This window comes from Mus musculus, chromosome 7 (genome assembly GCF_000001635.26).
Source record: "Mus musculus strain C57BL/6J chromosome 7, GRCm38.p6 C57BL/6J".
NCBI lineage: Eukaryota > Metazoa > Chordata > Mammalia > Rodentia > Muridae > Mus > Mus musculus.
In genome coordinates, this window is record NC_000073.6 from 85,390,764 (window position 1) to 85,416,464 (window position 25,701).

At 35.3% G+C, this 25,701-nt stretch overlaps 1 protein-coding gene across 1 annotated transcript; it reads right to left on the reverse strand.

The window, feature by feature from the left end:
* Positions 1-15,612: 15,612 nt before the first annotated feature.
* Positions 15,613-24,913, reverse strand: Vmn2r69 (vomeronasal 2, receptor 69). The gene is made up of 6 exons (NM_001105182.1): positions 24,717-24,913; positions 21,525-21,804; positions 20,328-21,134; positions 19,425-19,652; positions 18,953-19,076; positions 15,613-16,529 (listed from the first exon to the last, which is right to left on the reverse strand). The coding sequence occupies exons 1-6, from the start codon at positions 24,911-24,913 to the stop codon at positions 15,613-15,615; spliced, it is 2,553 nt and encodes an 850-aa protein (NP_001098652.1).
* Between the last annotated feature and the right edge of the window lie 788 nt (positions 24,914-25,701).

Sequence of the window (25,701 nt, forward strand, 5' to 3'; positions counted from 1 at the left end):
CTCCCAGCCAAAAAAAGCCCAGGACCAGACGGGTTTAGTGCAGAGTTCTATCAGACCTTCAAAGAAGATCTAACTCCAGTTCTGCACAAACTTTTTCACAAGATAGAAGTAGAAGGTATTCTACCCAACTCATTTTATGAAGCCACTATTACTCTGATACCTAAACCACAGAAAGATCCAACAAAGATAGAGAACTTCAGACCAATTTCTCTTATGAACATCGATGCAAAAATCCTTAATAAAATTCTCGCTAACCGAATCCAAGAACACATTAAAGCAATCATCCATCCTGACCAAGTAGGTTTTATTCCAGGGATGCAGGGATGGTTTAATATACGAAAATCCATCAATGTAATCCATTATATAAACAAACTCAAAGACAAAAACCACATGATCATCTCGTTAGATGCAGAAAAAGCATTTGACAAGATCCAACACCCATTCATGATAAAAGTTCTGGAAAGATCAGGAATTCAAGGCCAATACCTAAACATGATAAAAGCAATCTACAGCAAACCAGTAGCCAACATCAAAGTAAATGGAGAGAAGCTGGAAGCAATCCCACTAAAATCAGGGACTAGACAAGGCTGCCCACTTTCTCCCTACCTTTTCAACATAGTACTTGAAGTATTAGCCAGAGCAATTCGACAACAAAAGGAGATCAAGGGGATACAAATTGGAAAAGAGGAAGTCAAAATATCACTTTTTGCAGATGATATGATAGTATATATAAGTGACCCTAAAAATTCCAACAGAGAACTCCTAAACCTGATAAACAGCTTCGGTGAAGTAGCTGGATATAAAATTAACTCAAACAAGTCAATGGCCTTTCTCTACACAAAGAATAAACAGGCTGAGAAAGAAATTAGGGAAACAACACCCTTCTCAATAGCCACAAATAATATAAAATATCTCGGCGTGACTCTAACGAAGGAAGTGAAAGATCTGTATGATAAAAACTTCAAGTCCCTGAAGAAAGAAATTAAAGAAGATCTCAGAAGATGGAAAGATCTCCCATGCTCATGGATTGGCAGGACCAACATTGTAAAAATGGCTATCTTGCCAAAAGCAATCTACAGATTCAATGCAATCCCCATTAAAATTCCAACTCAATTCTTCAACGAATTAGAAGGAGCAATTTGCAAATTCATCTGGAATAACAAAAAACCGAGGATAGCAAAAACTCTTCTCAAGGATAAAAGAACCTCTGGTGGAATCACCATGCCTGACCTAAAGCTTTACTACAGAGCAATTGTGATAAAAACTGCATGGTACTGGTATAGAGACAGACAAGTGGACCAATGGAATAGAATTGAAGACCCAGAAATGAACCCACACACCTATGGTCACTTGATCTTCGACAAGGGAGCCAAAACCATCCAGTGGAAGAAAGACAGCATTTTCAACAATTGGTGCTGGCACAACTGGTTGTTATCATGTAGAAGAATGCGAATCGATCCATACTTATCTCCTTGTACTAAGGTCAAATCTAAGTGGATCAAGGAACTTCACATAAAACCAGAGACACTGAAACTTATAGAGGAGAAAGTGGGGAAAAGCCTTGAAGATATGGGCACAGGGGAAAAATTCCTGAACAGAACAGCAATGGCTTGTGCTGTAAGATCGAGAATTGACAAATGGGACCTAATGAAACTCCAAAGTTTCTGCAAGGCAAAAGACACTGTCTATAAGACAAAAAGACCACCAACAGACTGGGAAAGGATCTTTACCTATCCTAAATCAGATAGGGGACTAATATCCAACATATATAAAGAACTCAAGAAGGTGGACCTCAGAAAATCAAATAACCCCCTTAAAAAATGGGGCTCAGAACTGAACAAAGAATTCTCACCTGAGGAATACCGAATGGCAGAGAAGCACCTGAAAAAATGTTCAACATCCTTAATCATCAGGGAAATGCAAATCAAAACAACCCTGAGATTCCACCTCACACCAGTGAGAATGGCTAAGATCAAAAATTCAGGTGACAGCAGATGCTGGTGAGGATGTGGAGAAAGAGGAACACTCCTCCATTGTTGGTGGGATTGCAGGCTTGTACAACCACTCTGGAAATCAGTCTGGCGGTTCCTCAGAAAATTGGACATAGTACTACCGGAGGATCCAGCAATACCTCTCCTGGGCATATATCCAGAAGAAGCCCCAACTGGTAAGAAGGACACATGCTCCACTATGTTCATAGCAGCCTTATTTATAATAGCCAGAAACTGGAAAGAACCCAGATGCCCCTCAACAGAGGAATGGATACAGAAAATGTGGTACATCTACACAATGGAGTACTACTCAGCTATTAAAAAGAATGAATTTATGAAATTCCTAGCCAAATGGATGGACCTGGAGAGCATCATCCTGAGTGAGGTAACACAATCACAAAGGAACTCACACAATATGTACTCACTGATAAGTGGATACTAGCCCAAAACCTAGGATACCCACGATATAAGATACAATTTCCTAAACACATGAAACTCAAGAAAAATGAAGACTGAAGTGTGGACACTATGCCCCTCCTTAGAAGTGGGAACAAAACACCCATGGAAGGAGTTACAGAAACAAAGTTTGGAGCTGAGATGAAAGGATGGACCATGTAGAGACTGCCATATCCAGGGATCCACCCCATAATCAGCATCCAAACGCTGACACCATTGCATATACTAGCAAGATTTTATCGAAAGGACCCAGATGTAGCTGTCTCTTGTGAGACTATGCCGGGGCCTAGCAAACACAGAAGTGGATGCTCACAGTCAGCTAATGGATGGATCACAGGGCTCCCAATGGAGGAGCTAGAGAAAGTACCCAAGGAGCTAAAGGGATCTTCAACCCTATAGGTGGAACAACATTATGAACTAACCAGTACCCCTGAGCTCTTGACTCTAGCTGCATATGTATCAAAAGATGGCCTAGTCGGCCATCACTGGAAAGAGAGGCCCATTGGACACGCAGACTTTGTGTGCCCCGGTACAGGGGAACGCCAGGGCCAAAGGGGGGGAGTGGGTGGGTAGGGGAGTGGGGGTGGGTGGGTAAGGGGGACTTTTGGTATAGCATTGGAAATGTAAATGAGCTAAATACCTAATAAAAAATGGAAAAAAAAAAAAAGAACAACTACAGAGACAAATATCCTGGACCTCTATGAAATCTGGGAAGCTACCCCACCAACTGGAGAGCAGGCTGAGGTTGGAATTAGGCTACCTACACATAAATTGCAAATGGATAGCTTGGTCTTCATCTTGGTCCTTTCAAAATTTGAGCAACATCTTTTGCCATCTTTGTGCCCTGCTATTGGATTGCTTTCCCCTTTTTGGAGTGCCACATTGGGCCTCAGCACTAGTCCTGCTTTGAACAGATAGCACATGGTGGAGCAGTATTCAAGGGGAGGCTGTCTTTCTCTGATGGGAAGGGGAGGGAGTATTAGGTGTATGAATTTGTAAGAATTGGAATGTCCGAAGGTGAGGAATGAAGGCTGTGATTAGAATGTAAAGTGAATAAAATGTAAAGTATTGTAAATGCATGATATTCCTACTTATAATAAAATTGATAAATATAAACATGTCATAATTCAGTAATCTTTAGCATTCTAAAATCTTTTTCCAGCCTTTTACTCTAAAGATAGTATTTGTCTTTGTCACCATGTTGTGTTTCCTGTATGCAGTGAAATGCTGGGTCCTGTTTATGTATCCATTTGTTAGCCTGTGTCTTTTTATTGAGGAATTTAGTTATTGATATTAGAGATAATTGGATGTAGTTATACTTCATTTTTTTGAGTTTTCATTTCAGTGTCCTCTGTAGTGTTGTAGAAACATAAAATATTGTTTACTTTTCACTTCATCATAGAAATATTTTCATTTCTCTATTTATGGAGATTGAAATTTTTTTCTGGGTATCCAGGCTCATGAGGCTTTTAGAGACTCTGTGGAGAAGTCTGTTGTAATCTGAAAGGTCTGTCTTCTTGTTTTACTTGGTGATTTCTATCACACATTTTAATAATCTTTCTTTGTTCTTACCATTAAGTGTTTTGATTATTATGTGAAAGGAAAACTATTTTTTGGGTCCAACCTTTTTGATGATCTGTACGCTTCTTTTACATTTCTGACCATGTCTTATTTTAGACTGGGGAAGTTTGCTTCTATGATTTTGTTGATATTTTCTGGCCCTTTGAGCTGGGAACCCCTACCCTTTGCTACTCTTATTATCCTTAGGTCTGTCTTTATATTGTTTAGAGAATTCTGGTTATTTGGATTAGGAGGTTTTGTCACTTGTATTATCATTAACCAATGTGTCCATACCTTCTATTGCATCCTCTATGGCTGAGATTTTCTTTTCTATCTCTTGTATTCTGCTGTTGATGCTTGCATCTGTAGATCCTAATCTATTCCTTAAGTTTTTCATCTCCATGCCTGCCTCCATTTCTGATTTCTTTATTTTTTACTACTTCCAATTTTACATCTCAGATCATTGTGTTCTATTCCTTCACCTGCTTGTTTGTATTTTCATGTATTTCTTTAAGGGATGTACTTGTTTACTGTTTAAGGGTTTTCATCTGCTTTCTTGTGTTTTCCTGTATTTTTTTCCAATGAGTTATTTATATACTCATCAAAGACCTCTATCCTCTTCATGAGATTGGACTTTTTTTGTCAGAAACTGGATTTTCAGGTCTTTTAGGTGATCAAGAGATTGCTGGGTGGAAGAACTGGGTTCTGACAGTGCTAAATTACATTGGCTTCCATCACTTATGTTAGGACACATGCCTGTCTCCATTTGGTTATCCCTGGTGTTATCTTGCCCAGGTTCCTCTGACTAGAGCTGGCCTCTTTGGAGGCAGTTTATGCTCAGTTTCATGTGTTTGAGCTGTTCTCCTGGAAGGGAGTCAATTTTGTCCCTGGTTGAAGGTGTGGAGACCTCCTGTGTCTCTGGTTCTTGATGACCTTCTGTGTACCTGTTTGGGGCAGACCTCATGTGTTCCTTTCCATGTTAACCTCTGGGAGACATGAAGGCTCTGTGCTCCATAGACAGGTTCTGCCATAATAGTAGATGGGTTGATATACTAAAATAGTGTGACCCTGGTTATAGTAGATCTCCTGTGTCTCTGGTTATAGTAGGCTTCCTGGGAGTCAGAAGGCTGTATTTATGGTTTCTGAAGACCTCCTGGTAGACCCACAATCTGAGTATGGAGAAGCAGAACATGAGGAATATTGAGCTCCTGAGTATGACAGGTGGGTCCAGAATCAGCTTGGATATGGTGAGTGTATAAGCTGAGATGAAAATTTGGAAATGAGTCTCACATGTGTTACTGCAGACCTCCTGAGAGACAGGTAGGCTGTTATGACCTCAAGTGTCTTCTTTGAAACTCTTCTTCATTAAGAGGAACCATTTTAATTTATTGGTGTTCTGTTCATGAAAATTTCCCCAGTGCCCATGTGCTCAAGGATCTTCACAACTTTATTTTCTATTAGTTTCAGTGCTTCTTGTTTTATGTGGTTTACTTAATTCACTTGGACTTGAATTTTGTACAAGGAGATAAGAATTATTGATTTTGTATTCTTCTACATGCTGATTACCAACTGAACCAGCAGCATTTGTTGAAAATGCTGCCATTTTTCACTGGATGATTTTAGTACCCTTGTCAAAGATCAGTTGACAATAGTAGTATGGGTTCATTTCTAGGTCTTCAATTCTATTCCATTGATTTACATGCCTATCACTGTACCAATACCATACAATTTTTAATCACAATTGCTCTGTAGTACAGCTTGAGGTCAGGGATGGTGATTCTTCAAAAGTTCTTATATTGTTCAGAATAATTTTTTCTATCCTGTGATTTTTGTTATTATAGGCTAATTTGCAAATTTCTCTTTATTACTCCCTGAAGAATTGAGTTGGAATTTTGATGGGGATTGCATTGAATCTGTAGCTTTTCTTTGGTCAAGATGGCCATTTTTACTGTATTAATGCTGTCAATCTATGAGCCTGGGAGAACTTTCCATCCTCTGAGATCATTTTCAAGTTTTTATTCAAGAAATTTGAAGTTCTTGTCATACATATCTTTCATTTGCTTTGTTAGAGTCACACCAACATACTTTATATTGTTGTGACTATTGTGAAAGGTGGTTTTTCCCTAATTCCCCTCTCAGCCTGTTTGTTCTCTCTCTCTCTCTCTCTCTCTCTCTCTCTCTCTCTCTCTCTCTCTCTCTCTCTCTCTCTCTCTCTTTCTTATTTTCTTTATATTTTTATTGTTTTTTTGAGAAAGGGTTTCTCTATGTCGCCCGAGCTGTCCTGGAACTCACTCTGTAGACCAGGCTGATTTCAAACTCAGAAATTCACCTACCTCTGACTCCCAAGTGCTGGGATTAAAGGTGTGTGCCACTACTGCCTGGCTGTTTATTTTTTGAGTATAGCACAAAATGGTAAACGGCTTATTCGGAAAAGAATTTTACTAACCCAACATCCAATAGAAGGCTAATTTCCAATATATACAAAGACCTCCAGAACTTATACTCCAGAGAACCAAATAATCCTATTAAAAATGTGGTACAGATTTAAAGAAAGAATTCACAACTGAGGAATACCAAGTGGATGAGAAGTACCTAAAGAAATATTCAACATTTTTAGTCATCATGGAAATGCAAACCAAAACAACACTAAGATTATGGCTCACAGCAGTCATAATGGCTAGCCTAAAAATTCAGGTGACAGCAGAAGTTGGAGAAGATGTGGAGAAACAGAGACATTCTTCCATTGTCAGTGGAATTGCATGCTGATCCAAACATTTTGGAAATCAATTTGGCATTTTTTTCAGAAAATTGGACATTGTTCTATATAATGACCCACCTATGCCTCTCCCGGGTATATACCCAGAAGATTTGCCAAATGTAATAAGGACACATGCTCCCCTAAGATGATAGCCACCGTATTTATAATTGCCTGAACCTGGAGAGATCCCAGATGTCCTTCAACAGAGGAATGGATACAGAAAATGTGGTACATTTAAATTTAAACAATGGAGTACAACTCAGCTATTAAAAACTATGCTATGGGGGAGTTTTGGTATAGCATTGGAAATATAAATGAGCTAAATACCTAATAAAAATGGAAAAAAAATAAAATAAAAACTATGAATTCATGAAATAATTTGGCAAATGGATTGAGCTGGAAAATATCATTCTGAGTGAGATAATCCAATCACAAAAAAACATGCATGGTATGCACTCACTGATAAGTGGATATTGTTCCAAGAGCTGGCATTACAAATGATTTAAAATAACAGACCACATAAAGCTCAACAAAAAGAAAGACCAAAGTGTGAATACTTTGATCCATCTTAGAAGAGGGAACTAAATAATCATGAGAGGAGATAAAGAGACAAAGTGTTTGGCAGAGACTGAAGGAAAGGCAATCCAGGGACTGCCCAACCTGGGGAACCATCCCATATACAAGTACCAAAGCCAGACACTATTGTGCAGTGCATGCCAACAAGTGATTGATGATAGATAGGACCCTGTTATAGCTATCTCTTTATCATCTCTTCTATTACCTGACAATTACAGAGGTGGATATTTACAACCAACCATTGAACTGAACATTGTGTCCCCAATGGAGGATCTAGAGAAAGGATTGAAGGAGCTGAAGGATTTTGTAGGCCCATAGAATGAACAATATGTACCAATCAGAAATCTCAGAGCCCCCATGGACAAAAGGACCCACCAAAGAGTACACATGGAGGGAAAAATGCCTCCACTTGCATATGTAGCTTGGAATGGCCTTGTCAGACATCAAGGGGAGGAGAGGCGCTTGTTCCTATGAAAGCTCAATTCCACAGTTTAGGCTAGTGCCAGGACAGAGACGCTGGTGTCGGTGTGTTGGTGAGTAAGGAATAAGGGTAGTGGATGGGGGACTTTTGGAGGGGAAACTAGAAAAGTGGATAGTATTTGAAATGTAAATAAAAAGATCAAATTTACAAAGGAAGAGAGAGAGAGAGAGAGAGAGAGAGAGAGAGAGAGAGAGAATTCTTAAGGATATTTTCTCTGAGAAGGACTCTCAGCTTTTAACAAGGAGGGGCCTAGTGAGTCTGACAAGTTTCAGGGACCTCATTATAATAGTTCCTTATGTTTACCTTCATGCCTAAGTAACTTTCTGGTCATTGGAAATATCACCAATTATTCTAGCACTTCCTATCTTTTTTATATTCTTTCTGCCTCCTTTTCAGCAGTCATCACTTTACCTTACAGGAAATGATTATACATGTCCAAAAATGGCTAAAATAATAAGTCAAAATGTCATAGAAACAAACACTTGTTTTCATGATCTTCACCATTAATTATAACTTGAGGATGACAATAAAAGTATAAGTGTATGCACACATATTTAAAGAAGAGTTTCAGAGGCATAACACATCAACTGAAAAAAGCCACAGAAGTAGCTTATTCATCTTCAGGTTTTTGTTCTAAGTTACAGCATCTGACTTAACCTCCCTCTGGTTGAGTATACATTGAATCCAATTTGAAAAGAATTGGTATTTTCCTTGATATCTGAGCCTGTTATGTAGGTACTTTTGTTTAGCATTCACTGTCAAAAGTTAAGTAGTAATTTCGGTGACTTTTCACCAGGAGCCTTCATGTCCCTTCCTTGACAATGTAAATGTACGCCAGTATAATAGAAGTTTTCAGTCTACAGCCAGTGTGATTGCTTCATGTCCTTCAGTCAAAGTCTGCAAATGCATTATTTTTATCCAAGTGGTTTTACCATCTAGTCTTGGCAGAAAAGCAAGACCAGTTTTTATAATTTGTGTTGTTTCTTGTAGTTCCCGGGAAAACACAGGAATCTAATCTACTCAAATCTATTGTACTCACTTTTCAGAAAAGGTCACATCCCAGAAATGTACAGCTAACAAGATAATGAATTTGAACAACCTCTATCAATTACTTTTCTGCAAATATCAAGTTTTGTTACAAAGCATTGATAGGCAGTACTAACTTAACTAGTTCTCTCTAATCTTCAGACTTTCTTCCCTAGAAATTAAACTTAATTTAATCATTAATTTCTTGCATAGAACCTTTCTTCATATCACCATCTCAATTAATTCAGGAAGCCTCAGTGAATCACCTACTACCTATTGAGCAACAATTATCAACATGGCCATGTTCTATCCTGTAGTAATTGCTTATTACCTGGATCAGAGTTGCACTGGAATATCATTTTTCCTGAACCTATTGCCACTCTTTTCAATACAGGGTGGATGGCAAAATATTTCCACTAGTATTATAATCTTTTTTGGAAGGAATATAACCTTTTCATTCTGGGCAGGGAAGTAATTGCTTAAGTCCTGAGGAGAATTTATTAATTTTACCTTAGTTGTTCTATTATGGATATCAAATGAGAATTACTTCCCAGGAATTGAAAATTTCCTTAGAACCTTCACAGCACAAAATTAGACTTTTAAAAATAATTTTTCTTCTTAGAAACTCCATGTTGACACAAATGTTCTCTCATTAGATTTCCAGTAACAAATATTTTCTATGATCACTTAATCAACCAATGTCTTTCTTACATTATAGAGATCTTGGTGCATGAAAGGGCTTAGAAAAGCCACTGTAATTCCATACTGGTCTCATGGTCCCTTGTGAATTATCCATTTATTTAACACTATTGTGAACACAGTTTCATACTGAGCAGTAAATTGTGCTTCAAACACAAAATGCCTGATTTATTTTTTTTTTCCTGAGTGGCATCTATATATCCTAAATTTTTCTTGAGCCATTTATAAAGAATATACCTTATTATTAGTACCTCATGGTACCAACTCATCAGAGAAGAAATAAAAGAAGAAGTTAAAGTCTTCATAGAATGAAAATGAAGTCATAGCATCCCCAAATATGTGGGACACAATGAAAACCAAAGATAAGAGGAAAATTTAAAGTACTAAGTGCCTTTATATAGAATTTGGAGAGATCCTAATATAGTCACTTCACAGCTCTTCTGAAAGTTCAAGAACTATAAGATACAAACATACCCAAGAGGAGTAGAGGGCAGGAAATCAATTTAATAGCTGAAGTCAGCCAGTGAGAACCAAAGAGAACAGTACAAAGAATCAACAAAACTAAGAGTTGTTCCTTTGAGAAAATAAACCCTTAGAAAATCTAAAGAAAGAGCATAGAGACAGTTTCATTTAAACATAATATGAAATAAAAAGAGAGACATAACAACAGAAACCAAAGAATTTAACAAAATCATCATACATTACTACAAATGACTATACTCAACATAACTGGAAAATGTAGATGAAATTGATGATTTCTAGACACATATCATGTAGCAGCATAATTTTATCATGGTCAGGCAAAATATTGAAACACTTTCATAACTGCTAAGGAGTCAATAGTAGTAATTAAAAATTGCCTAAGCAAATACTGCCCAGGGCCAGATGATTTTAGTGCAGAATTCTATCACACCTTCAAATAAGAACTAATACCAGTACCCCTGAAAATATTCCATGAAAAAAAAAATACCAGAAAGTACAATAATCATTTTATGAGGCCACAATTACTTTGACACCTAAACCCCACAAACACCCAAGAAAGAAACAGAACTTCAGCCTGGTATTGTTTATGAATTTCTATGCAAAAACACTCAATAAAATTCCCACATGCTAAACTCAAGAACACATAAAAATTATCACTCCCAATTATCAAGTATGTTTATCCCCAGTGACAGAATGAAAATGTATCAAAATAATATACCGTGTAAACAAGCTAAAGAAAAAACTCACATGATCTTCTGATTAGATTCTGAGAGAACCTTTGATTACATCCAACACCCCCTTCTGTTAAGTGTTTGGAGTGATCAGGAATTCAAGGCATAATAAAAGTTATATATATATATATACAACATCCAACATCAAAATGAATAAATAAATGAGGAGAAATTAATATCAACCACACTAAAGTCAGGAAAAAGACAAAGTTATCCACACTCTTTCTATCTATTAATTATAGTTCTAGCTAAATACATTTAAAAAACAAAAAAATCAATATTTTACTAATTGAAATGGAAGAAATCATTGTTTCACTATTTGCAGATGACATGATAGTATTCAGACAAATCCCAAAATTCCACTTAAGAAACTTCTGTAGCTGGGAAATAACCTCAACAAAGTGGCAGACAATGAAATTAACTCAAACAAATCACCAGCCTCCCTCTACTCAAATGGTCACCAGGCTAAGAAAGTAATTATTGAATCAACAATCTTTAAAATAACCACAAATATCATGTTATAATTCTTACTCAGAAAGTGAAAGATCAGTATGAGAACTTCAAACTCTTAAAGAAAGAAGTTGAAGAAGACCTCAGAAAATGGAAAGATCTACTATGCTACTGGATTGGTATGATTACATAGTAAAAGTGGCCATTGTGCCAAAAGCAATCTACAGATTCAATGGAGTCCCTGCCAAAATTCCAACACAATTCTTCAAAGACATGGAAAGGGCAATTCTCAACTTCATCTGGACAAAGAATTCATCATAGCCAAAAAATTCTCAACTATAAAAGACCTTTAGTTGGCATTACCATGCCTTACCTCTAACTGTACTAAAAACGAAAAAATAACAAAGATCACATGGTATTGGTACAGTGACAAACAGTTCAATCAGTTGAATAGAATGGATGACCCAGAAGTAAACCTACCCAGGCCCACATCTGGCTCATGGACATGGGGCTTGAACAGTCGCACCTAATGGATACTGAGGGAAGGTGAGCCCGCACACCTCTTAAAACAACCTGTCTTTTCCTACTGTGCTTTTAGAAAACCTAAAGGGACAATTGAAGCTTCCTGGCCAGAGATCCTCTCTAGTGCTGGCCGAAGGTCCATCTGACCTTTGTCTAAATCCTGATAGCCCGCAGTGGGCATTGGCAAAGACACTCTATCTAACTTCTCCTTAAAACAAAGAAAACCTGGTAATACAGTAGCCATGTAAAAGCTACGGGTTGGGGGGGGGGGCGGTCTGCCAGTTCTTAAATTTGTCAGAAGGCTTAGATTTTTGGACTTCTCTGGAACCCCCCAAAGCCAAAGAGGCCAAGGGAACGTTCCATTGCACAAGCACTTCTCCTCTTTTCTATCATTATCAACTCACAATCACATAAAATATCACCACAGGTCAGAGAAACACGTGCCCTACTAAAAGACTGAGGAATAAAGATAGCCAAAAAGCAAGCCTCCTTTTTTGGGGAGGAAGTCCTTCAGATAGTGCCATGCATAGCCAATGATAATATTTATAGCCTGCACTCATGGAACAGAGTGGCTTCTCTCATCAAAAACAAAGATACCTGAGAAGGAAAAAAAAAAAAAAACCTCCCGTGATTTTTTTCGTCAATCTTAGCTACAATTAGGCAATGCATAGGGCCATCTAAAACAAGACAGACTAATAGCAACACAGCTGCTAAGCACCCTCAGTCAGATGAATCCAAAGATCAAGGTCCTAAAAAGTATTCCATTTCAGATCTCACAGTCCTTACCCAATTAATAAGAGATATAAAATCCATCTACCCACCCCTGCCTCCTTATGCCTCAGAGGAAAAATTAATTAATCCATCTGCTCCTCTAGCCCCTCCCTCTCCCACTCAAATGAAGTATCTCTCTCTCTCTCTCTCTCTCTCTCTCTCTCTCTCTCTCTCTCTCTCTCTCTTTCTCTCTCTCTCTCTCTCCATTCTCCAAGCTGTAGAAGCAAAATACCTTCAAAATTCATAGAGGAAGCCCCACATGGGGCACCAGATGTGGGCCTGGGTACCAGAGGTTTGACAAAAAGATCTCTGTCCAGGCCTGGTGCGAGGGTTCCAGCAAAGGGAAGCAAGTGCAGGCAGGGAGACAAAGTCTCTTCAGTGCCTTCCAGGTCCCTCAGTAACTCTGGAGCCGCTCTGAACAGAGTCAGGTCAGGCTGGGCCGATGAGAAGGTAACTATCCAGTGAGAAATGCAGTAGGACCTCAGGTAGACTTTCGGGAGAGAAGATTTCTTCCCAAGTGTTACATACAGCTCTTGGAACAAAAGACTCAGATGAAGGAGTAGTTCTCATGTACCTTTAATTCCTGGATGGATGTATATACAGTTCTGTGGGTGATTTAGGGTTTGACAGCAGGTACCTCTCATTGGCTTGAGCTGAGAGTTTGGGGAAAACCTTATTTTCATGTGGGAAGGCTTGGTGCTGTTCCTACATGACTGATAGCCACGTGCCTCTGTGGAGGTGGTAACTTCAACAGGAGCCAGGAGTCCAGGAGACATGATCAAATTTCTTCTGTCCCACGTACGTGGAAATTACCATCCACAGGGTCCCACCAGGGTTCAAGACAGAAGCTCAACTGGAGACCAGGCTGTCTGTGTGTAGCCCCTTGCCCCACAAATATGGATACTTGAACTTTGACAAAGAGGCCAAAAACACAAGTGTAAAAAGAAAACATTTCCAATAAATGGTGCTGGACTACTTGTTGGTCTGTATTTAGCAGTATGAGAAAAGATCCTTCTTTATCCTCTTGCACAAAGATCAAATTCAAATGAATCAAGGACCTCAACATAAAACCAAATATAATTAATCTAATAAAAGAGAAAGTGTAAAGAGCCTCAAACTCATCGGCATAAGGGGAAATTTAAATTTTCTAAGTAGACTGGCAATGGCTTATGCCCTAAGATCAACAACTGATTAATGGGACCTCATAAGACTGAACAGATTCTGTAAGGCAAAAATCACAGTCAATAGAACAAATTAGCATCCTACAGATTGTTTAAAAATTCTCCAATAACCCTACATCTGATAGAGGGCTAATATCCAAAATATATAAAGAGCACAAGAAGTTAATCTCTAAGAAAGCAGTAATCCAAGCCAGGCAGTGGTGGTGCATGCCTTTAATCCCAGCACTTAGGAGGCAGAGGCAGGCAGATTTCTGAGTTTGAGGCCAGGATGGTCTACAGAGTGATTTCCAGGACAACCAGGGATACACAGAGAAACCGTAGACAGATGTAAATAATACATTTTTCCACTTACACTATGGCTCTTAATCTTACTCTTAATTTATAAATATAACTATAATACTTATTAGTTTAAATATTTATTCTTTATTGAATGTTCCTTTGCCCCATGTAAAACTCCACTCTTAGGTTTTACGCACATAAAAAAATAACAGGATCTCTCCTTTATCTTCACATAAAATCCCATCAAAGGTATCTCATCTTGAGAATTCCTATAAGAGAGAAAAGTTTTAGTGCAAAATTCGTGAAACTTAATATTGAGAATTCAGCTTCAAATTATAGCTGATTTATGTATAATAGCTTAGTGAAATTTTCAAATTATTTTAATAATGTAAACTAATAAATTGAGAAATTATGAAATTTCACAATAAATTAATTGTAACATATTAATATTTATTCCTCCTTTCCCTATATAGCTTCTACTGCTTTTCAATACAACCACTTCCCAAATTTTGTCTTTGGTTTTTGATAATTCACTATGTACAGTTAGTGATGCTAGACAGTGCAAAGATTTAGGGCCATTTATTAGACAGTGTATATTCTAGCATAAATCATGTCCCCAATAAAAGAATAAGTTTTCTTTCCAAATGCCCTCTCTACTTCTTATAGTTTAAAGTATGTTGGGGGAGACCTAAAGATTTCCTGAGTTATGCCAGTGTTTTCAATTTTTGATATTTTGGAGATTTTATTTAGTAATATCTTTCAAGAACATCACTGAGTTATAAAGATAGAATTTCACAGTTTCTAAGTGATTGGCCCTTAGTTTCTCTGCCTCATATGCCAAGATATTTTCCAAGCCTTGATGGTGAGGCTGTTTTACTTAAGGTGGAGAAAAAGACTTGTTAATCTCTGTAGTTAAAATAATTATGCATTTCTTAACTGATTGCTATGTATTATATAATTATATATGACTAAGTTTGAGAGAAGACTATGTCCTCAAATAAAAACATAAATAAAAAGATATGCATTTTAGGCAACGGCTATTTAGCCAAATAACAACAGATTTTTATGGACTTGTTTATATCCTCATCTATGAGACTTTCAGCAGAATTATGATATAAATCTCAGAGCATCTTCATTATGATCAGTATTCAAATTGAAACAAAATATAGTGATACCCATCACAAATTTTTATCTTCCCACGTGCTGGATTATCATGTTACAAAGAAAATTATTTAATTGTTCTTCATATTTTTTTTTGCAGAACAAGAAAAATAAAAAAGGATTCTGTCTTAATATCTCTCTCTCTATAATATCAACATGGTGATATTTTTTCTAGAAAGTAAGAATAACAAAAATTAATACAGGTAGGTGAATAATACATGAAATAATTTGAAAGGCAAGTGGCAATTTTCAGATACCTGACAGTTATAAAATAAAATTAAACTGTCATTATAGGTATAAAACTCTCTGATTAAACAGTTTTATCCAATAAACTAAAGTCCAGGTTATGTGTTTGAATTTTATTATACATCCTATATTCCACATTTTTTATATGATATCAACTTCATATTTCAACATAATACATGACAAGTAGAAAGCAGTTTTGTGAAAATGTAGATAAGTTTGATTCACTATATAAGTGGCTAATTTAACTTTTATTTTCAGTTTTAGCATGTGGTTTCCTGAACTTGTGAAAAGAATTTGTCTGTGGTCTTAAAATAAAATAGCATTTTGGGGCAAAAATACAAAGAAGCAGCCCTGCACTGGAGGCCAAGATACAGAAAACTTCCACTGCAACCATAGTCTTGCCTTTGGTGCTGTGGTAGACAGGGATGAAAGTCATCCAAACACTGCAGAACACCAGCATGCTGAATGTCAAGAGCTTGGCCTCATTGAATGTATCAGGCAGATTCCTGGCCAAGAAAGCTACAGTGAAACCTGCTAGAGCAACAGAGCCCATGTATCCAAGGACACAGTAGAAGGCAATCACTGAACCTTTGTTGCAAACAATGATGATGTGTCCATGTACCATTTGTACATCAGCATCAACAAATGGAGGAGAAGTTCCCAGCCAGATTCCACAGAGAATCAGCTGAATCATGGTGCATATGAGAATGATGTATTTGGGTGCCCCTGACACAAGCAGCCACCTCATTCTTCTTCCTGGAACAGTTATCTTGAATGCCAGTACTACAGTAATTGTCTTAGCCAAGATTGTAGAGGTAGCCACAGTGAATGCAATGGCAAATGTGGTCTGCTGCAGGATACAGATGACCATAGTGGGATGACCAATGTAAAGCAAGGAACAGATAAAACAAAATATGAGGGAGATGAGTAGGACAATGCTAAGAGTTTGGTTATTGGCTTTGACTATGGGAGTATCTCTGTGTTTCAGGAAGACAAAGAGTACAACAGATGTAAGGAGAGAGAAGCATAGAGCAAAGCCAGCCAGAGCTTTTCCCAAAGGGTCTCTATAATCTAAAATAGCAACAACTTTTTGGAGACAGAGAGTATGGTCTTCATTGGCATATTGATCTTCCAGACACTTTACACATTGATCCATGTCTAGTATATGAAAAAAAGTGTTATCAGATATATTTATTTATTATCATTTACAAGATACAATGAATTAATTCATTAGAAAAATTATATCTAAATTAGACTTGCATCTTGTGCTATATGTAAATTTATATGTGCAGGCTGTATAGCATTTGATCTAAATTTTAATGCATATCATCTTCATGAAAGCTTTTGTTTATAATTATCTTATATATTCAAGTTGTTTATGGATTATTTCAAAAACTCATTCCATCACATAATTTTCATGTTTCTACAATCACACATCTTAAATTGACCATTTGTGGAAAGAAACTTTTGTAATTAATTTATGCTTCATATTTGTGTCCATATGTCTCACTGTTTAGTGATCAGCAATTCTTTCAGTCTACATGTGGTCTCAAGTTGATTGTTGGACCAATAAATTATATCTAATCCATATCTTGGAAAAAAACCCCATATTCAAAATGTTACTAAAACATTTTAATCCCTAACTGTGCTCCAAATACTTTTCCTTACACACACAGTTATGTTTAGTCCTTACTCTATGAAAGTCACAGACACCACTAGAGAAAATCATAGTAAAATTAAGAGTTTTGAAGTCCTATCCAATTAATATATCTACAAAATTGATTTCTCATTAAAACCTTAAATATCCAAAAGAAGGAGTCTATAGATTGTAACAGTTAGTAGATGAAAATTTGATGTGAGTTTATATTTTTTATTTTCTAAGATGATCACTAGTAAAACCCATAAAATCTCAACAAAAGAGAATCTTGAGTATAACCTGGATGAGATCAAAAACAATAAACATAACAAAGTGGAGTAGGGAAACTTTATCAAGTAAAAATATTGCATAAGGATCTAAAGACAACCAGAGAATACTTAGATGCTTTCCTAGGGTAGAGGCTACCTACTAATTGTCCTTGAATAACAAAATAGTCTTCCCTCTAAACACTCAAGTAATACTATACAGACTAATTTATTTTACTTATAAATATTTTATATTCAGAAAATCTTTGCATGGAAGAGCAATTAAAAAATTGGTCATAAATTTTAAAGGCACTAAAGAGTGTTGATTGTGTAAGAAGGATACAGAAAAGTAAAATGGTGTTATTTTATTATAATCTTGGTACTAAATGTAGCAAATGAAAGTACTGATAATATTAAGGCAGACACAATTTGGAAATTTTAACACCCAAGTTTTCTACATGTCAAAAATGATATATTCAGTTTTGTGATTAAATGTATGAATTTTGGTAAAGTATATTTCCTCCAGTATTCATAATCTCTGTAAGATTTTACATCCTAATGCTCCCAAGGTTGTAGTATTTATTCAGGAATGTCTACGTAATATCCTATTTCTCAAAAAATTTCTTGACACATAATTATACACAAAGGCTTAGAACATTTTTTGGCTTGTACCCTTTTAACTTTCACTACAATGTATATTCTGTTTACTTTTAATTTTATCTGAATTAAATTTAGCAATGTGAATAGTTGTGTCTTTCAAGTACTGTCTCTGTATTGAAAGATGTATATTCTGTTTCATTTTGTATTATCTCTTGGAGGGCTCTGAATAATGCTGTTTAAATGGTGAGCAGAAGTACTCAAATAATACAAATTCATATTTTAAAAAAATCAGGTACTAAAATATACATATACCTATTATATATATTATATTCTGTAAATTGTATTTTATATATTTGTGTGTGTGTGTGTGTGTATGTGTGTGTATACAAGCCTTTATACATTATACAAAGGAATGTCAGCCTCTGTTCAACTACAGTTCAAGCTTACCATAAGAACTGATAGGCTGTCTGTAAAGCCTATCCACATAAATAGAAAATGTACCGCTTGGTCTTCTGTGTCCTGTAACAAGTGGAGGAAAATCTATGCATATCTTTGTGACCTGCCATTGGCTTTCTTTCACTTATTTTGCTGCATCATTGGGCCTCAGCGCTAGTCCTGCTTTGAACAGATAACACATGATGAAGCAGGATCCAAGAGGAAGCTGTCTTACTATAGTGGGAAATATAAGGTTCATGAGGGGGATGAATTTGTAATAATGGGACTGGCAGAAGTGGAGGGATGGGGGAATGTGAGTAGACGGTAAAGTGAATAAATGGTAATGTATTGCAAATGTATAGTATTCAATATTTAATAAAACTGAAAAGCACAAATATGTCATAATGTACTTGTCTTTTTATTCTAAAGAAATATTCAGGAAAATATTGCTTTCCAGGGATCTACAATAGTGAGGCAAAAATACAGTTCAAGAGAAATGTGTTTAATATTTTGAATAATAGTATATCTGAAGTTTTTAATCCTTAGCATGATATATCCTTTCCTTTACACAAAGGACTTTTGAGAACTATGTAAATTTGTGAGAAAAAAATCAATCTTTATATTTTGGTAACAGACAATCTTACTTGTCATGTTGGAAATCTCATTTTCTGGGCAGGGGATACAAACAAAACAGCAGATATCCTTTCCTTCCTGAGGGGATTTTCTGAGTCCTGGTGTGCAAGGCATACTACATATTGAGGGTAGAATCTGTGAAAAAATAATATATATTATATAAATATGGACAATATCCTAATGGAAAAACATCCACTGATTCCCACAACAGAGATTCCTGAAAGACCTCATTTAACACATATGTATCATGATAAATTGTACTGTTTTATTTTTTATAGATAAAATCAACGAATGCATTATGAGTTATATGTTAAGAAATATCAAAACAGAGGGGAGTAATAAGAAAAAGAGAATATCTAGGTCAGTGTAGAGTAAGTCAATAAATGAAGAAATACCAACTATTTATTCCATGACAAAGCAAAAGTAGAGAATATTTTAGGTAATTGTGCTACATGTTAAACAATAAAATTATGACCAAATTACCTGATCAATATCTGTAGCCCACTCTATCATTTCTTTAGACATATATAGCTGTTGACCACTTGGAAGATGCTCTGAAAATCTTCCTATTTTCATTTTAAGTCCATAATCTTTTTGAAAATCCATGACATAGAAAATGTTATACTGTGTAGCCTGCTTCAAATTCTGGTTCATGTTGACTAGGTCTCCAGCAGGATTTACAAATTTTAAGGTCTTCAGAATAGAGAACATCTAAAACACATTTGTCATTTTAGTTTCAACTAGGCTTACACATTAGAATAGAAAGTATTACATTTAGAAAATTCCCACTTATTATTACCCTTTCCAAAAATCTAACTTTGCCAGAAGTATTCAGTACTAAAGTCTAAAATAAATTTCATGTAGATGTAAATTTAGCTCCACTTTGTTTACTTTCTTGATTGACTTGGTTCTTTAAAACCTATACTCCGGCTTTTTATGGTTGGAGAGTAATGACGCCTCTATGCTTTTTCTCCCAATAATTTTATTTGGTCACAGGCAATGGAGTACAAAGTATTAGTAAGTAAAATTAATGGAAAAATACATGATATTTTTTGTGATCTATTTAGTAATTTGAATAGGATCTTTTGAATAACGTAAAAGAGAAGTCATTTTGTTATGGCTATTTAAGAATTTCATGAGGAAAATTAATACATGAGTCACATATTTGGTTCAAAGTTCTGTTTAAAACTTCATGACTTGGATTGTGAATGCTGACATGCATACCAGTGTTCACTGTGTCATAATATGATCTGACACGTATGCAATAATAGAATATAGATCTATGTACATTTATGTGTGAAATTTCTTATTGACATGGCTTTAGACCATGTGATTCTATTAAAATACTCAAACCATGTAAATACCATTTAGTGTAACACTCATTACCTTCCAAGAGTCAAATTCCAGTTCCTTCCCAGCATTATTTGACCATGTGTCTACTTCTTGCATAAGCATCTCATGAAGTGAGTGGGCCACAGCATATATAGCATTGTATGAGTTATAGCATGTATCACTCATGGCCATTCCAAATGGTGTCCTGAATAACCATGTAAATATAGTTTTGGTTGGACAATTCTTCAGCTTCTTACAATTCGATGGTGGCAATGAACATCTAAAATATGTCCACCATAGTTTGGCAAAGGAAAATTCACTACTGTAGTTTGAAGGGTATACTGTTTGGATAAATTTTTCAAAACCAGGTATCTCAGGTTGCTGGTGTGAAAAAATAAAAGTACCAGTAGAGGAGTATAGCAAGAAATCTCCTAGAATTGTGATCATATCAAATTGTGACACACTAACCCAGATTCTTAAAATGCCTTGAGATATCCACAATGTGAGGGCATAATTTATGGGTGAAAATTTGTCTCCATAAACTATCACAACTTTTGCTGATGATATTGAGATATGTTTATAATTCATACTTAACTCTTTAAGAGCCATGGACATCTCAGTTTGGATAATAATAGCAACTGATAAACAAACAATGTTTTTTTGCATTTCTCCTTTCAATTCAGAAAGGAATTGTATTCCTTGGTCATCACTTGTAACAATCACTCCTATCCAGTTCCATCTGAAATGAACAACTAAGGACACCATGGCTAGTGGTAGAGATGTGTCCTTTGGTGATATCTGGTAAAGATGAGGAAATTCTTCATTATCACTCAGAAGAGGATGAAAGTGACCACAGTAAAGCTGAAAAATACAGTACATAGGCAATAATATGAACATGATGGACTGCAGAGGGGTTGTTGTGAGATCGGAGTGTGCTTGAGCAAACTGTATTCATGTTAGAAAGTGATTCTTTTTCATCTCATTATTTCAGTGTATCCAACTTCTTGTGATTCTCTAAATAATAAAGGTATACTGAGTCTTCTGGTATAACATTTCACAATACAGATATCCCCCATCTCCATTTATGATAAAGTTGTTGTGTTTGCCACAAAACATATCTATCCATAAATATAAGTTTGATAAATCATAATGAACATTACACCTTCCTCTGCCTTTTAAACTGCCTTCATAATCAGAAAGTCTCACGGAGGTGAGAAAGTATTTCCTTAAAATTATTCCATCTTGACTTACCTCAGGAATTCTGGACATGAACAGGAATGGTCCAAGTTTTGTAGATACTGCCCATATAGGAGCTGTAAGTACAATTAAATATGTTCTCTCATTTGTGCAGGAGTAATTAGGAATAATGTTCTCAATTTTCAAAGCCAAACCAGTTTTCTCATCATATTTTCTCCCATTACATTCAATATTGACTAGCAGAGAAATGTTGGGCAAAATATGGCAGTTCTTATTTACTTCTTCCAAGGCAAGATAAACAGAGAAAATCAAATGGTTGGTCTTGGGTGTCACCCTGAAAACAAAGCAGTAGAGAACATAATTCTTAAAACCGTACAAGCATGAGCCAGAAAAAAAAAAGGTTAGCATACATAGAGGAAATCAATACAAAAAATTCTCAGTTATGTACTTTTATCTGACAGGAAAGGGAATATTGCATAAGTTTACATTAAATTCTCTAAATTTCCACAAAATAAATTTCTGTTGTTTTATATAGCCTACAAACCACAAATAATAAGCCTCATTTTGCAAGTTCATAATGATGGCATAAGTTATAGTTAGATATTATGTGACGAAATATGATCACATTCCACTTTCTCCTATAATCTTAATGCTTCTCAAACCTTAACGATGCTACTCAGAAATAACTAAAACACAACTTTAAAATTTTTACTACTTGGTATTTAGGTGAATATCTCTTCATACTACCAATACTATATATGCACAAGATTTCAATTAGAGATTATCAAATTGTATTAAATTGTACTGTATATCTCCACCACAATACAATGGTCAAGTTTTTGAGTATCCTAATTTATTAACATTGTTCTAATATTATATTGTTTTGCATGTAGATCATAAACAATTTAGGTGCAACAGTAACTCAATATTTTACTTCTAAAAGTAACTGGCCTATTTAATTATGCTGTCATGTTTATAGTAAGGAAATAAATGTCCAAATATTGGTGACAAATTAACAGTGAATAACTGTTCAACAATTTCTTTTGTGTAGGCACAATGTAGGATGAGAAACATACATAGTTTTGGAAACATATCTGCTATGTAACATAAAAGGCCTTTTAAGAAATTATATATAATGATTCTACTCTCTCTCTCACTATATATATATATACACACACACACACACACACATATATATATATATATATATATATATATATATATATGTGTGTGTGTGTGTGTGTGTGTGTGTGTGTTGTGTGTGTGTGTGTGTGTGTGTGTGTGTAAATGATCATGACCAAAGAAAAACTTAAAAACTAAGTCATGTATATATCCAATAGGTATTTTTTACATAATATGTTACTTCTTGTTAAATTCTAGATAGGAAATTCTTCCCTTGATATTTTCCTTATTAATAGTAAGTAAGAAGAAATTAAAGCATTTATATAGACTCTACCCTTCTGTACCACCTGAAAACACATACAGTGAAAGTCATGCAGTTTAAATTGTTAGAGTGCTGGACATAAAACTTCCCATATTTTGAAAGAGAACACTAAGACATATTGTCCCAGTAGCTAGAAATATTTTAAAGTAAATTAAATGAATTAAAAGCCCTTTCCTTATATATGACAAGGCTTATCTGAAATAATATCTAGCTTTCCACAATCTTATGGGAGATGTACAAATGTGTTTTGACGATTTTCTTGTTCTAACAACTCCCCTACATTCTTTCTCAACTATATCTAAGCATTTAGATTTCTGGTTCATCTCCTCCATCCTGCATTTTACCATGAGTATTAATTTTTATTATTAAATACTCACTTTCTCTATTATATGAACCCATGGCTCTACTAATTTCTTTTAAATAATTCCTTTAATCTACTCCAAAGACAAAATTATTCATTGTGTCCATTTTTATTTTATTCTGATATATTCAATTTAAAAGTGAATAGAATATCTAAAACTGACAATATCATTGTGAAAATATCTCTCTGTCTGTCTGTATGTATGTCTCTTTCTCTCTCTCTCTCTCTCTCTATGTCTGTCAGTCCCTCATACATACACATATATAATTTCTTTTTAAATATGATATTATTGAAACTTTGAAATCTTATTTTGATAAATGTCCTATAATATTGTGGAGAAATTATCACAATTTCTTCAACTGAAATCTCAAATACAGTAACCCCATTTTAAAAGAGATATTATATATCATAAAATGTATATCAATTTATATAAAGTACACTCAATCCCCATAAATCAAAACACATTTAATATTATTAGGAAAACAGAAATAAATTTAAATATTGAATGAATATAGTAGATGAAATTATACAGTAATAATGGGAAATAAATTTGTGAAATCTGTACATGACAGTCTTGGTAATGGAAAAGTCTGTACCCATAGTAATCCTCCCTCAAATTTTATCAGGTATCACAGACAACATATTTTATTCTAGCACTCAAAAATGAAATAGCCAGTCATAGGTTGTATGGGTATCATCCCTTGTATCAAATTAACAAATTATCTGCTGGAACAGGGAGATGCTTCAAAGGTTTCTAATTGATAAATTTGCATAAGTTTCTGACATTAATACAAAAAAATGTGCCAATGACCTTGTAACAGAATGTAAAAGAAAGAAAAATGAAAATTCTCCTTGTTAAAAAAATACTTGTCTCAGTCTTGACTTCTGCTGCAGGATTCATAGACCACAACATTTTGAACTTATGATAGACTGATCATTTGAACAATATCTGTGCATCTTCTTAATACATGTAGCTAAGAATAAGGGCAGATATCCAAATGGATGATGTGTAGGAATTGGGCATCCACGCTGACAGATGAAACATTAGCAGACTAATAAAAAACCACTATATTTTAGTCTCCATGAAATAACCTAAAAGCATTATTTATTCCAATTTTCTCAGGTTAATCCCAAGACACAGTAAGTTGGAAATTGGCAAATTAGGGGAGTCTCTTTAGAAGCATGGTCAATACATGGGGTCATTCATTTAGTATCTACCTAGAAATTGTGACTCAAAAATGAAAAAAAAAAACCAATAAGGTACTCATAAAACAACCAGAATTGGAAAAAATACCCAGAATTGAAACATAAAATAAATTTTGGATATCACCTAGAAAGGGAGAGCCAGAAGGCACATGGTTCCATGGTCTACATCCCAGCATTTCTAGAATGCTTTGTCTCTAATGATCAAGTAAAATAACTAAATGAAATATCCACTTACTTCTTGTCTATATTCCAACTGAAATAATCATTCTTCACATAACCTTGCTTTGTGGAAATAGAAAACAAACAATAAGTTTCTGTATCTCCTAGATCATTTTCAGTTTCTTTTATTCTCCAAAAGCAACTGGGGTCACTCAAATGACAAAACATAAGTTTAATCTTCAGAAACCAGATGACAGAGATCAAAGAGAACATCTCTTTCCAGTCCACAAAATATATGCCAGAGCAAAATGTAGCATATACAGTCAGATATACAGAATCTCATGCATTATTATTGTGTGAACACATCCAGAACTCACTATTTATTACTGTACTCACTACTAAAGGACAAATGTACTTCTCTTAGTAATTTACTTTTCAGTTCTACGTTTGCCTCTGGAGGATTCTTGAGCAATCTATGTCCTTAGGCTTAGCATCTGAGTTCATATGTTCAAGTGACAAATAAGTGGTAATACCTTTGTTCATGATTATCCGTTTCTTCTATATCCCTTATGATTACATCCATGTCAGTAGCCATGAACATCAGGCAGGATTCCTCCTGGGCAAATTTTCTAACAAGCCTAGTTCACCAAAACAGTTTTCTGATGACCATTTGAAACAGTTAATTCAGATTACGTCAGGTATTCCAAATGAGTTTTACTAGGAATTATGCCAGTAACTCCAAGTGACCTCAATTGAACTCAGTATTAAACAAATTATCAATTTCATGCAATGCCTATATATGTCACCAGCATTTATAAATATTAATTTTATAAGGTTTCCTTTAGGGTGTATTCCTCCTTCTTTAACACATAACTATAAATTGAATTACTTTTGTGTCAGGGATATAGAAGGATGAGTAATTTGAATTTAAATATTCATAAACATATTTTGTAAAAGCTGATTGTGTAGAAATTTAAGGCTAGTAAAAGTTTACTTTCACTTTTCTTAAGAGAAGGTTAAACAACAAGCTGAGTGCACAGAATACCATTCTTAAACCTCAC